The sequence below is a fragment of the Hypomesus nipponensis genome, chromosome 15, assembly GCF_054491055.1.
Source record: "Hypomesus nipponensis isolate SF chromosome 15, ASM5449105v1, whole genome shotgun sequence".
Lineage (NCBI taxonomy): Eukaryota > Metazoa > Chordata > Actinopteri > Osmeriformes > Osmeridae > Hypomesus > Hypomesus nipponensis.
Window position 1 is genome coordinate 18,067,400 of NC_140375.1, and position 12,601 is coordinate 18,080,000.

Sequence of the window (12,601 nt, forward strand, 5' to 3'; positions counted from 1 at the left end):
GTCTCTGTCTCTGTCTCTCTCTCTCTCTCTCTCTCTCTCTCTCTCTCTCTCCAGCTCTCTCGTTCAAAGTTTTTGCTCTCTTTTTCTCTCTCTCTCCCTCGGATGTGCTGGACTGTGTCTGAAAGCACCAGAGCGTGCTTCCATTCCTACTTCAGGGACAACCTCAGATCCAACCTCCCAAAACCTAGCTGGATATTTGTTAGATATTTGGGGGAATTTTTCATGCTTTATTGACCAGTTTTAAGTGAAGTGTGAGGAAAGCGTGAAAGTGAGAGACAGAGACAGAGAGACAGAGAGAGAGAGAGAGACAGAGAGAGAGAAAGACAGAGAGACAGAGAGACAGAGAGAGAGACAGAGAGACAGAGAGAGAGAGAGAGAGACAGAGAGACAGAGAGAGAGAGAGAGAGAGAGACAGAGAGAGATGCTGCTAAAGGCCCAGGCTGGGTTTGAAAACTTAGTTTGAACTGGAAACAGGTTTGCGTCATGTATTACTGACTAATCACATTCTGTGTTCTTCTCGATGGTACTGACCAATCACATTCTGTGTTCTTCTCGATGGCTGTACTGACCAATCACAATGTCTCTGTTTCCTCTCTCCCCTTCATCTCTCCATCAGGTGACCTGGTCCTACCTTCACAGCTCCGCTCAGCACCTCCCCACCCCCACCCCTCTCTCACCCCTCTCTCTCTCATCCCACTCCCTCTCTCTCACCCCCTCTCTCCTCCGCAAGGGAGTGAAGGAACCATGCCTCTCTCCCTCTCTCTCCCCTCCCCCTCCCTCCTCCTCCTCCTCCTCCTCCTCCTTCTCCCCTCCCCCGGCTCCCTGGAGTCCCAGCGAGAAGAGGAGGAAGGCGCCACTACGGACGAGGACCCCTCCCCCTCCCTGCCTCCCTCCCCGCCCTCCTCCTCCCTCTACCCCACCAAGGCCTACGACAACCAGACGTCCCCGCTGGAGAGCAGCAGGGCGTCCAGGTGTAACGACCCGGTGGTGTGTCTGAAGGGGATCCTGCTGCCTGTGTGGGAGCCCCCCAGCCCGGGGCTGGGCGACCAGGTGGCCCGCGCCGTCGTCTACTTTGCCTGCCTCATGTACATGTTCCTGGGAGTGTCCATCATCGCCGACCGCTTCATGGCGTCCATCGAGGTCATCACCTCGCAGGTGAGAGGGGCGGGGCCGAGGGGGCGGGGCCGACGGGGCGGGGGCGGGCCGAGGGGGCGGGGCCGAGGCCGAGGGGGTGGTCGTTTGGGGTTGTGGTACGTGTGAGGGATCAGCTCTTGGAGTTGTTGCATGGACGTGAGGCACACAGCTAAACACCTACACACACACACACACCTACACACCTACCTACACACCAGCAGAACACACTCTCCGTTTAAGAAAGGGAATGGATGATTGAATTTTGTAGTCAGAGGCCTAGAACCAGCTTTCCGAAATCTTCTCTTCCCTTGTTCAGTGATGGAGCAAGTGTCCAAATCTTGTCTCTTATCCTGGCAGATTGGATTTGTTGTGCCTGGAAACAAAGAGCGTTGAGTGGACTGAACACACCTGGGAATATATCCTGGCTTGTGAATCGATCCGCTAATCAATCTAAACAGGGTCGCTTATGATTTCTCACTCAATTATTTATCCAAGGGAGTTTGTTGGAACAGAAGACCAGTAGCAGTTTACCCTCTGGCTTTCTTCTTCTGCGGTGTTACATCCCCACCAGCAGAAAAGGTGGAGTCGTCTAGATCTGAAGGGCTGTAGATCTCTCCTGCAAGGGGGAGGGAGAGCGGGATATGGGGACAGAGAGAGAGGGGGAGAAAGGGGGAGCAGAGAAAGAGAGAATGAAGGGGGAGGACAGAGGGGGAGGGAGGGAGAGCAGGGAGTAGAGGAGAGAGGTTATGGACAAAGGTCAGAAAGGGAAGGGAGTGAAGGACGATGGGATGAGGGAGGGGGGAGAGGGAGGGGAAATGATGGAGAGAGGAGAGAGGGAGGGGAAATGATGGAGAGAGGGGTTGCTCAGCCAGTAATCGAAAGGAGCCTGGCGACAAGGGGTTTGGGAGAGAGGGATGGATTCTGGGAAGGATGGAGGGAGGGGTGGAAAGGGAGGGGTGGAAATGAAAGGGGGGAGGGAGGGAGTGGTGGAGGGTGTTTGTGTCCTGGAGCCTGTTTCAAGGTTGATTTAAATGAGTCTCTCTGTTTCCTGTGATCCATCACTGTCCCTGTATGGTCTGATGTGTGTGTGTGTGTGTGTGTTGACTGTATGGATGTAGGTATGTGTTCCTGTATATGTGAGTTTACTGATGTGTGTGTGTGTGTGTGTCAGAGTGTTTGAGTACTGAATCTGTGTGAGAGAGAGAGTGTGTGTGTGTGTCTCCATGGGGGGTCTGGGCTGGGCAGGCTGAGTCTCTAGGGCTCTCATCTTCTGAGTCATGTGACCTGGTGGCTGCTGCTCGCGTGCAGAAGGAGATGAAGGATGAGGTGGTTTTTCATGTGGATTACTGGAGCTAGGATTACTGATGATGGGGAGGATTGTGTGTGTGTGTGTGTGTTCATGTTCACTGTAAAAAAAATTCTGATTATGTGTGTTTCTAATCATTTTGTGTGGGTGCGTGCATGTATCTGTGCGTGCATGTATCTGTGCGTGCATGTATCTGTGTGTGTCTCTGTCTGTGTGTGTGTGTGTGTATGCGTGCGTGTGTGTGTGGACCAGGAGAAGGAAGTGACCATCACCATGCCTAACGGGGAGACGTCCGTCGCCACGGTGAGGATCTGGAACGAGACGGTGTCCAACCTCACCCTGATGGCCCTGGGCTCCTCCGCCCCCGAGATCCTGCTGTCCGTCATCGAGGTGGGTGTTACCGCATAACCCTTCCCCCAGGAGACGCATGCATTACTGAAGAACATGCTGGGTGGGTGGGTGTCACGTGATAAATGCTCCCCTAGAAATGTTCCCCCAGGAGATGCATACATTACATGAGATCTAGAACCTGCTGATGATATGTGGGTGTCACATCAGAAACGCTCCCCAGGGAAACATCCAGTAGACACACAGACCGCCATAAACGCTCCCCCAGGAAACACACACACACAGACGATCCCACATCTTTCTGTGTCTACATTAGCTTTATACCCATGGGAATTACTCACAGCACAGTCATAGTATAATACTCAGACTGCAAAAGCAGTTCAGCTTCTCAGCTCAGCTTGTGTGTGTGTGTGTGTGTCTAGCTCCTAAAAGCTTTTTGATGAGTCTCTATGGGATGAGTCTCTATGGGATGAGTCTCTATGGGATGAGTCTCTATGGGATGAGTCTCTATGGGATGTTTCTCCTTGTCCTCCTGTCCAGCTCAAAAGCAAACAGTGCTTCTAACTAGACAGTTCAAATACACTCATACTCTCCACACCAAATTCTGTGCCTGTTCCAACTCTGGCTTGTGTCTGAGCCTCCTCCCTCCTCTCTTCTCCTGTCACTCCCTCTCCTGTCCCCCCCCCCCCCCTTCCAGGTTGGAGGTCATGGGTTCAATGCTGGCCAGCTGGGCCCCGGCACCATCGTGGGCAGCGCTGCCTTCAACATGTTTGTGATCATCGCTCTGTGTGTGTGGGTCATCCCTGATGGGGAGGTCCGCAGGATCAAGCACCTCCGGGTCTTCTTCATCACCGCCTTCTGGAGCATCTTCGCATACATCTGGCTTTACCTCATCCTGGCTGTCATCTCGCCAGGGGAAGTGGAGGTACGACCCAGACAGTGTGTGTGTGTGTGTTTTTTTTTACCTGTGTGTGTGTGTGTTAACCTGTGTGTGTTAACCTGTGTGTGTGTGTGTGTGTGTTAACCTGTGTGTGTGTGTTAACCTGTGTGTGTTAACCTGTGTGTGTGTGTTAACCTGTGTGTGTGTTAACCTGTGTGTGTGTGTGTGTGTGTTAACCTCTGTGTGTGTGTTAACCTGTGTGTGTTAACCTGTGTGTGTGTGTGTGTGTGTGTGTGTTAACCTGTGTGTGTGTGTTAACCTGTGTGTGTTAACCTGTGTGTGTGTTAACCTGTGTGTGTGGGTGTGTTAACCTGTGTGTGTGTGTGTTAACCTGTGTGTGTGGGTGTGTTAACCTGTGTGTGTGTGTGGGTGTGTTAACCTGTGTGTGTGGGTGTGTTGACCTGTGTGTGTGTGTTAACCTGTATGTGTGTGTGTGTTAACCTGTGTGTGTGTGTTAACCTGTATGTGTGTGTGTGTGTTAACCTGTGTGTGTGTGTGTGTGTTAACCTGTGTGTGTGTGTTAACCTGTGTGTGTGTGTTAACCTGTATGTGTGTGTGTGTTAACTTGTGTGTGTGTGTTTACCTGTATGTGTGTGTGTTAAACTGTGTGTGTGTGTGTTAACCTGTGTGTGTGTGTTAACCTGTGTGTGTGTGTTAACCTGTGTGTGTGTGTTAACCTGTATGTGTGTGTGTGTTAACTTGTGTGTGTGTGTTTACCTGTATGTGTGTGTGTTAAACTGTGTGTGTGTGTGTCCAGGTGTGGGAGGCCCTGGTCACTCTGCTGTACTTCCCGGTGTGTGTGCTCCTGGCCTGGATCGCTGACCGCCGCCTGCTCTTCTACAAGTACATGGGCAAGCGTTACCACCGGCGACACGGCATCGTCGTGGAGACGGAGGGCGACATCGCGCCCGCCAAGGGCATCGAGATGACACCAGACGGGAAGTTTCCAGGCCGACCGGGCACCGTCGCCCCCGGTGACAGCTGCCAGGACGGTGCCACCAATAACGTGGGGGTTGCCGGGGGCAACCTGCCCGTCTCCAACAGCGCCATGGTCGCCATGGAGAACACCAAGGAGCTGGATGAAAGTCGTAAGGAGGTAAGATGGAAAAGGGGAGGGAGGGGGGAGGGGAAGAGGAGAGGGAGAAAAGTGAGAAGAGAAAGGTGTCTGGAGGTGAGAGATCTGGATGTTAGCAGGAGGGATGGGGACACGTATATATCCAACAGGACGAAAGAGGAAGAGAAAGAAAGGAGGGTTTGAAAGATTACACCTACACAGTACTGCAAGTCTGCAATCAAATAGAGAGCTGAAAAGTTGTTTCTGGTAATACATTTATTCAATCAGTGAGAGAACATTTAGTTCAACCCATACTGACACACACACTCACACGCACACACACACACACACACTTTCTCAGAATATCGACTTTGGATAGCGTCATGTAAGAATTTAATGCTGCCTGTCCTCTGAATGCAGTGCAGAACAACCTGTTATATTTCCTTTTCTCCTCCTCCTCCCTTCCCTGCCTCTCCTTCTCCTCCTCTCCTCCTCTCCTCCTCTCCTCTTCTCCTCTCCTCCTCCTCTCCTCCCCTCCTCCTCTCCTCCCCTCCTCCCCTCCTCCTCTCCTCCTCTCCTCCTCTCCTCATCTCCTCCTCTCCTCCTCTCCTCCTTTCCTCCTCCTCTCCTCCTCCTCTCCTCCTCTCCTCCTTTCCTCCTCTCCTCCTCTCCTCCTCTCCTCTTCTCCTCTCCTCCTCCTCTCCTCCTCTCCTCCCCTCCTCCTCTCCTCCTCCTCTCCTCCTCCTCTCCTCCTCCTTTCCTCCTCTCCTCCTCTCCTCCTTTCCTCCTCTCCTCCTCTCCTCTTCTCCTCTCCTCCTCCTCTCCTCCCCTCATCCTCTCCTCCTCCTCTCCTCCTTTCCTCCTCTCCTCCTCTCCTCCTCTCCTCTTCTCCTCTCCTCCTCTTCTCCTCTCCTCCTCTCCTCCTCTCCTCCTCTCCTCTTCTCCTCCTCTCCTCTTCTCCTCTCCTCCTCCTCTCCTCCTCTCCTCCTCTCCTCCCCTCCTCCTCTCCTCCTCTCCAGGTGATCCGTATCCTGAAGGAGCTGAAGCAGAAGTATCCAGACAAGGAGCTGGACCAGCTGATGGAGCTGGCTAACTACTACGCCCTCCTCCACCAGCAGAAGAGCCGCGCCTTCTACCGCGTCCAGGCCACGCGCATGATGATCGGCGCCGGCAACGTCCTGAAGAGGCACGTGGCTGACCACGCCCGCCGCGCCGCCGTCCCCGACGAGGAGGCCCCGCCCGAGGAGGACCCCACCATCTGCAGCCGCATCTCCTTCCAGAGCGCCCACAGCCAGTGCATGGAGAACTGCGGCGTGCTGACGCTGGGCGTGGCCTGTGTGGGCGGGGCTGGGGAGAGCACCTTCTACGTGGACTACAGGACGGAGGACGGCTCGGCCAACGCCGGCTCGGACTACGAGTACTGCGAGGGCACGCTGGTGTTCAAACCTGGAGAAACACGCAAGGACATCAAGGTGAGGAGTCACACACACACACACACACACACACACCCCAGGTAACGAGCTAAACCCTAGAGATGTGTTCAGCCAGCTCCTGTCTGCTGGCCCCGCTACGGGAGACCTGTCCTCGAACCACCTTCATCACACAGAGATCGCCTAAGAGCCAAACATTCAGAGAGTCTGCTTCTCTTCTCTCTCTGACAGCCAATCAGGCGCCCCGGGAGCGAGAGTGTCGCCATGGCGAGCAGGAAATACATTTGAAGCAGCCGTGTCCATGGAGACGAAAGCTTCTGTACTTTTAGCTCAACCTTTGCTTTCCTGTTGTTTACTTCTCCCCACCAGAGGGAGGGAATGTCCTTGGAGAGAAGAGAGAAGAGAGAGAGAGAGAGAGAGAGAGAGAGAGAGAGAGAGAGAGAGAGAGAGAGAGAGAGAGAGAGAGAGAGAGAGAGAGAGAGAGAGAGAGAGAGAGAGAGAGAGAGAGAGAGAGAGAGAGAGAGAGAGAGAGAGAGAGAGAGAGAGAGAGAGAGAGAGAGAGAGAGAGAGAGAGAGAGAGAGAGAGAGAGAGAGAGAGAGAGAGAGAGAGAGAGAGAGAGAGAGAGTTGCTTTGCTTTAAAATAGCCCCCTCAAACTCTCCTCTGCTCCCAGATTTCAAAAGCTGCAGAGAGACAGGAGCAGTGGTCTCCTTGCAGACGACACAATGAGTCCTGCTCACACCTCCATCACTTTCTATCACATCTGTTCAGCTGTGGGGTGTAGGGGCGGCAGGCTGTGGTGAGGTCCTGGGAGATGAGGGCAGGGAAAGAGCTGGACTGTGACGGTGTTTCCAGCTGACCGCTAGAGACTGACGGGCTGCTTGGTGCTGTGTGGCAGCAGTGGAGCGTGGATGTGTCTGAATGCTGGACAAGAAGCTTGAAACCGGCAGTAGATCTCCCTGCTGTCAGCTCTTATCTGCATCCTCACACACACACACACACACACATTCGCAGACAAATGACACTTACAGACAGAAACAAACACTCAACATCTGTCTTTCTCTATCTTTTTTTGCTGTCTCACCCTCTTTTTTTATCCCTCTCTATCCCTCATCCTTCCCATCTCTTCTCCCCCTGTCCCCCTTTCCCCCTCCCTTTCCCCCTCCCTCCCTCCCTCCCTCCCTCCCTCCCTCCCTCCCTCCCTCCCTCCCTCCCTCCCTCCCTCCCTCCCTCCCTCCCTCCCTCCCTCCCTCCCTCCCTCCCTCCCTCCCTCCCTCCCTCCCTCCCTCCCTCCCTCACTCCCTCACTCCCTCCCTCCCTCACTCACTCACTCACTCACTCCCTCCCTCCCTCCCTCCCTCCCTCCCTCCCTCCCTCCCTCCCTCCTTACCCCCCCCCCCAGGTGGGCATCATCGATGACGACATCTTTGAGGAGGACGAGCACTTCTTTGTGCGCCTGCTGAACCTGCGCGTGGGTGACGCCGAGGGCATGTTCGAGAGCGACGAGGCGGGCTCCGCCCCCAAGGGCCGGCTGGTGGAGCCCCTGGTCGCCACGGTCACCATCCTAGACGACGACCACGCCGGCATCTTCACGTTCGGCGAGCGACTGGTGCGGACCAGCGAGAGCGTGGGCACCCTGGAGGTGACGGTGGTCAGGAACTCTGGGGCCCGCGGCACAGTCATCCTGCCCTACCACTCAGAGGCTGGCACGGCCAAGGGTGGCGGAGAGGACTACGAGGACTGCAGGGGGGAACTGGAGTTCGCCAACGATCAGACAACGTGAGTGATGGAGGGATGAGGTGGCAGAGGGGAGGGAGGGATAGATGGATAGACAGACCCACCTGAGAAGACTTGAGCCACTGTCCTCCCCTCTCTCCTCCCCTCCCTCTCCTCCCCTCTCTCCTCCCCTCTCTCCTCCCCTCCCTCTCCTCCCCTCTCTCCTCCTCTCTCTCCTCCTCCCCTCTCTCCTCCTCTCTCTCCTCCCCTCTCTCCTCCTCTCTCTCCTCCCCTCCCTCTCCTCCCCTCTCTCCTCTCCTCTCTCTCCTCCCCTCTCTTCTCCCCTCTCTCCTCCCCTCTCTCCTCCCCTCCCTCTCCTCCCCTCTCTCCTCTCCTTTCTCTCCTCCCCTCTCTCCTCCCCTCTCTCCTCCCCTCTCTCCTCCCTCTCTCCTCCCCTCTCTCCTCCTCTCTCTCTCCTCCCCTCTCTCCTCCCCTCTCTCCTCCCCTCTCTCCTCCCCTCTCTCCTCCTCTCTCTCCTCCCCTCCCTCTCCTCCCCTCTCTCCTCCCCTCTCTCCTCCCCTCCCTCTCCTCCCCTCTCTCCTCCCCTCTCTCCTCCCCTCTCTCCTCCCCTCTCTCCTCCTCCCTCTCCTCCCCTCCCTCTCCTCCCCTCTCTCCTCCCCTCTCTCCTCCCCTCTCTCCTCCCCTCTCTCCTCCCCTCTCTCCTCCTCTCTCTCCTCCCCTCCCTCTCCTCCCCTCTCTCCTCCCTCTCTCTCCTCCCCTCTCTCCTCCCCTCTCTCCTCCCCTCTCTCCTCCCCTCTCTCCTCCTCTCTCTCCTCCCCTCCCTCTCCTCCCCTCTCTCCTCCCCTCTCTCTCCTCCCCTCTCTCCTCCCCTCTCTCCTCCCCTCTCTCCTCCCCTCTCTCCTCCCCTCTCTCCTCCTCTCTCTCTCTCCTCCTCTCCCTCTCTCCTGTTCCTCTCTCCTCTCTTTGATCCGTGACAGACACTCAGTTCTCCATTATTCATCAAGGCCAGTATGCTGTGGGAGATGACACTGACACAATGGCTTAGTGTGTGTGTGTGTGTGTGTGTGTGTGTGTGTGTAGACACATGCCTTCCTGTGTGTGTGTGTCTAGGTGTTTAATTTAAGTGCCTTCAAGTAACAAATAGCTTTGTAATTGTGGTGTGATAGCAGACATAATGATCTGTAAATGTTCCCTCTTGATGGTGGTTTCTCACTGGGTCTTAGTTGCTTAATTCCTCCTACACCACCCTAAATATATCACTGATAATTAAAAAAAACTAACCTTGCTCATATATATTATTTTCAAACTTTTTTCCCAAAAGGTTTCTAGTTTTTTTTAAATCTTTTTTTTGCAAACTTTTTGCCAATATTTTTTCAACCTTTCAAAAAACAAAAAGAGAGTAGAGGAGGACAGAGCAGCTTAAAACCGAGTAAAGCAGATCAGAGTACAGTAGACTATAGTAGAGTGTATCAGTCATCAAGTACTCATCAATGATGCAAACTTTCTCTCCTCCCATCCATGTGTCATTCTCTCTTCTCCCCCATCCATCTCTCATTCCACCCCTCCACCCATATATGCACCCCTACTTTACCTTCCCTCCCTTGTCTTCTCTCCATCCCTCTTTCCGTCTCCACATCCATCTCTCCCCTCCACATCTACATCACTAGGAGAAATCTGTGTGTTGTTAAGTTTGTGTTAGTGTGTCTAAGGGTGTGTGTGTGTGTGTGTGTACTGTTCACTCAAGACGCTGTGATTAAATATTGACAAGGCCCTATGTTGCACCAGAGTGATTTAATGGCAAGCTGTGCGGCTTAATTTGGTCTGTATCGAAATGGCAATTTTTTCGGTGCCTCAATGTGTGTACGCGTGTACGCGCGTGTGTGTGTCTCAGCTCATCGATAACCGTAAAGACCCTCTGTTGACAGCGCTTCAGGCTGGGTATTAAATATGAATAAGGCTTTGCCTTGAGAATGGTGTGTGCCTGAGTCCTGTGTGTGTCTGAGTCCTGTGTGTGTCTGAGTCCTGTGTGTGTCTGAGTCCTGTGTGTGTCTGAGCCCTGTGTGTTTGGGTGTGTATATGTGAAACAAATACATCAGAAATGTCTGAAATATGCGTTTGTACGTGTGTTTCCAGTCAGACCCTGCAGGTGAGGATCATCGATGACGAGGAGTACGAGAAACGTGAAAGCTTCTACATCGTCCTGGAAGAACCACGCTGGCTGAAACGAGGGATCTCAGGTGTGTGTTTGAGAGAGAGAGACAGAGAGACAGAGAGACAGAGAGACAGAGAGACAGAGAGACAGAGAGACAGAGAGACCGAGAGACCGAGTGACCGAGAGACAGACAGACCGAGAGACCGAGAGACCGAGAGACCGAGAGACCGAGAGACCGAGAGACCGAGAGACAGAGAGACAGAGAGAGAGAGAGAGAGACAGACACAGAGACAGACACAGAGACAGACACAGAGACAGACACAGAGACAGACACAGAGACAGACAGAGAGACACAGAGACAGACAGAGAGACACAGAGACAGACAGAGAGACACAGAGAGACACAGAGAGACACAGAGAGACACAGAGAGACAGACACAGAGACAGACACAGAGACAGACACAGAGACAGACAGAGAGACAGACAGAGAGACAGACAGAGAGACAGACAGAGAGACAGACAGAGAGACAGACAGAGAGACCGAGAGACCGAGAGACCGAGAGACCGAGAGACAGAGAGAGAGAGAGAGAGACAGACACAGAGACAGACACAGAGACAGACACAGAGACAGACAGAGAGACAGACACAGAGACAGACACAGAGACACAGAGACACAGAGACACAGAGACAGACAGAGAGACACAGAGAGACACAGAGAGACACAGAGAGACACAGAGAGACACAGAGACAGACACAGAGACAGACACAGAGACAGACACAGAGACAGACAGAGAGACCGAGAGACCGAGAGACCGAGAGACAGAGAGACAGAGAGACAGAGAGACAGAGAGACAGAGAGACAGAGAGAAAGAGAGAAAGAGAGAGACTGTGACGGACAGTCACTGCTAGTCTCTTTGCTAGCTTTAGCTTTATTCATCAGAACTGAACAGTGGTTAGGCCTAGCAAGTAAGACCGGGAGGTGAGTGTGTGTGTGGGTGTGTGTGGGTGTGGGTGGGTGAGTGGGGGGGGAGGGGGACTGCTGTGGAACTTTCAGAGACTGCCAGAACTGAATTAAACGGTCTGTGAAAGACTGACAAAGAGAGAACATAGTGTTTGAGAGGGTTGCAGAGAGAGTTTTATATCTATCTATATATATAAATATATTAGAGAGAGCATTATATAGAGAGGGAATGAAGTGAAACTGCAGGTTCATTCTGAGTAGAGTTGGAGTGGAGAGGAGGACAGTTTGTAACGATGCTTGTGTAAGTGAAATATCACGCGTTCAGTCAGGCGAAAGAGTGCGATGGCATGTCATGGTCTATTGTTCTTTATCTATTTCTGCTCTGATACCCTTCTCTCCTCTCTCCTCTTCCCTCCCCTCTCTCTCCCTCTCTCCCCTTTCTCTCTCCTCTCTCTCCTCCCCTCCCGTCCTCCCTCTTCCCTCCCCTCTCTCTCCCCCTCCCCTCTCTCTCTTTCTCTCTCTCTCCTCTCCTCTCTCCCCTCCCCTCTCTCTCCCCTCCCCCCTCTCTCCCCTCTCTCCACAGCCCTCCTTCTCAATCAAGGTAAGTGGCGGCTGAATCTGTACATTGTACAAGATGTTCTGTAACACTAACAGTAAAACAACTCACTGATCCATAGTTTATTAACCTGTTAGTAGCTAACTAAAGGTTCTCAGTTTAGCCTTTTACCCACTAGCATTTTAGGGTCCAGTAGTTAGAAGTTCTCAGTTAGCCTTTAGTGGCTAGCTAGCAGCTGGTTTGCAGTAATGAGTCAGACTCTTTGCCTCAGTGGCAAAGCTCCATATAGATGCTGGTTTATTCACCGTACAGTTTAATCTATGAACAGCCAACCTATCATCCCATAAAACACAGTTGTCGTCTTATCGACCAGCATTCTCCTCCTGATATTGGCTCATAAACCAGATCTGTATAGCCCAGCACGGGGGGCTGGGAGCACCTAGGGACAGGAGAGCGCAGGCTGTAAACACCTGTCACACTGCACTGCCCCCCACACTGCCCCCCGCACTGCCCCCCGCACTGCCCCCCACACTGCCCCCCGCACTGCCCCCCGCACTGCCCCCCGCACTGCCCCCCGCACTGCCCCCCGCACTGCCCCCCGCACTGCCCCCCGCACTGCCCCCCACACTGCCCCCCGCACTGCCCCCCGCACTGCCCCCCACACTGCCCCCCACACTGCCCCCCACACCTGGGGACAGGAGAGCGCAGGCTGTCAACCCCTGCCACACTGCACTGCGCCTCAGAGAGAAGGGGGCAGGGCAGGAGGGCTGGGGGCGCCAGGCTTGTGGATGACGGGAGGTTCTGGAGCGCTGTGGAGCTGCTGGAAGCGACCACATCATTAGAGGCTCCTGGCTTTGAGGAGAGACCGTCAACATCCAGGTGTAATCCCAGTCCACTCACCACTTATCCCCCCCACACACACACACACACACACACACTTGACGGTGGGAGGAGAGGCTGAGTATCAGTCCTGCAGCAGACAGGA

At 54.0% G+C, this 12,601-nt stretch overlaps 1 protein-coding gene across 9 annotated transcripts in view; it reads left to right on the forward strand.

The window, feature by feature from the left end:
- Positions 1 to 1,110: 1,110 nt before the first annotated feature.
- The window catches only part of slc8a2b (solute carrier family 8 member 2b), a 16,436-nt gene continuing 4,945 nt past the window's right edge, over positions 1,111 to 12,601 (forward strand). For 4 of the 9 annotated variants that reach the window (XM_084673681.1, XM_084673682.1, XM_084673683.1 and 1 more), the window contains exons 1-8: positions 1,111 to 1,155; positions 2,693 to 2,830; positions 3,486 to 3,713; positions 4,486 to 4,824; positions 5,802 to 6,254; positions 7,614 to 7,990; positions 10,082 to 10,185; positions 11,644 to 11,661. In XM_084673681.1, coding sequence (XP_084529807.1) covers positions 1,126 to 1,155; positions 2,693 to 2,830; positions 3,486 to 3,713; positions 4,486 to 4,824; positions 5,802 to 6,254; positions 7,614 to 7,990; positions 10,082 to 10,185; positions 11,644 to 11,661 — 1,687 coding nt within the window. In that variant the 5' untranslated portion in view covers positions 1,111 to 1,125. The other 5 variants (XM_084673684.1, XM_084673686.1, XM_084673688.1 and 2 more) reach the window with 4 other exon arrangements.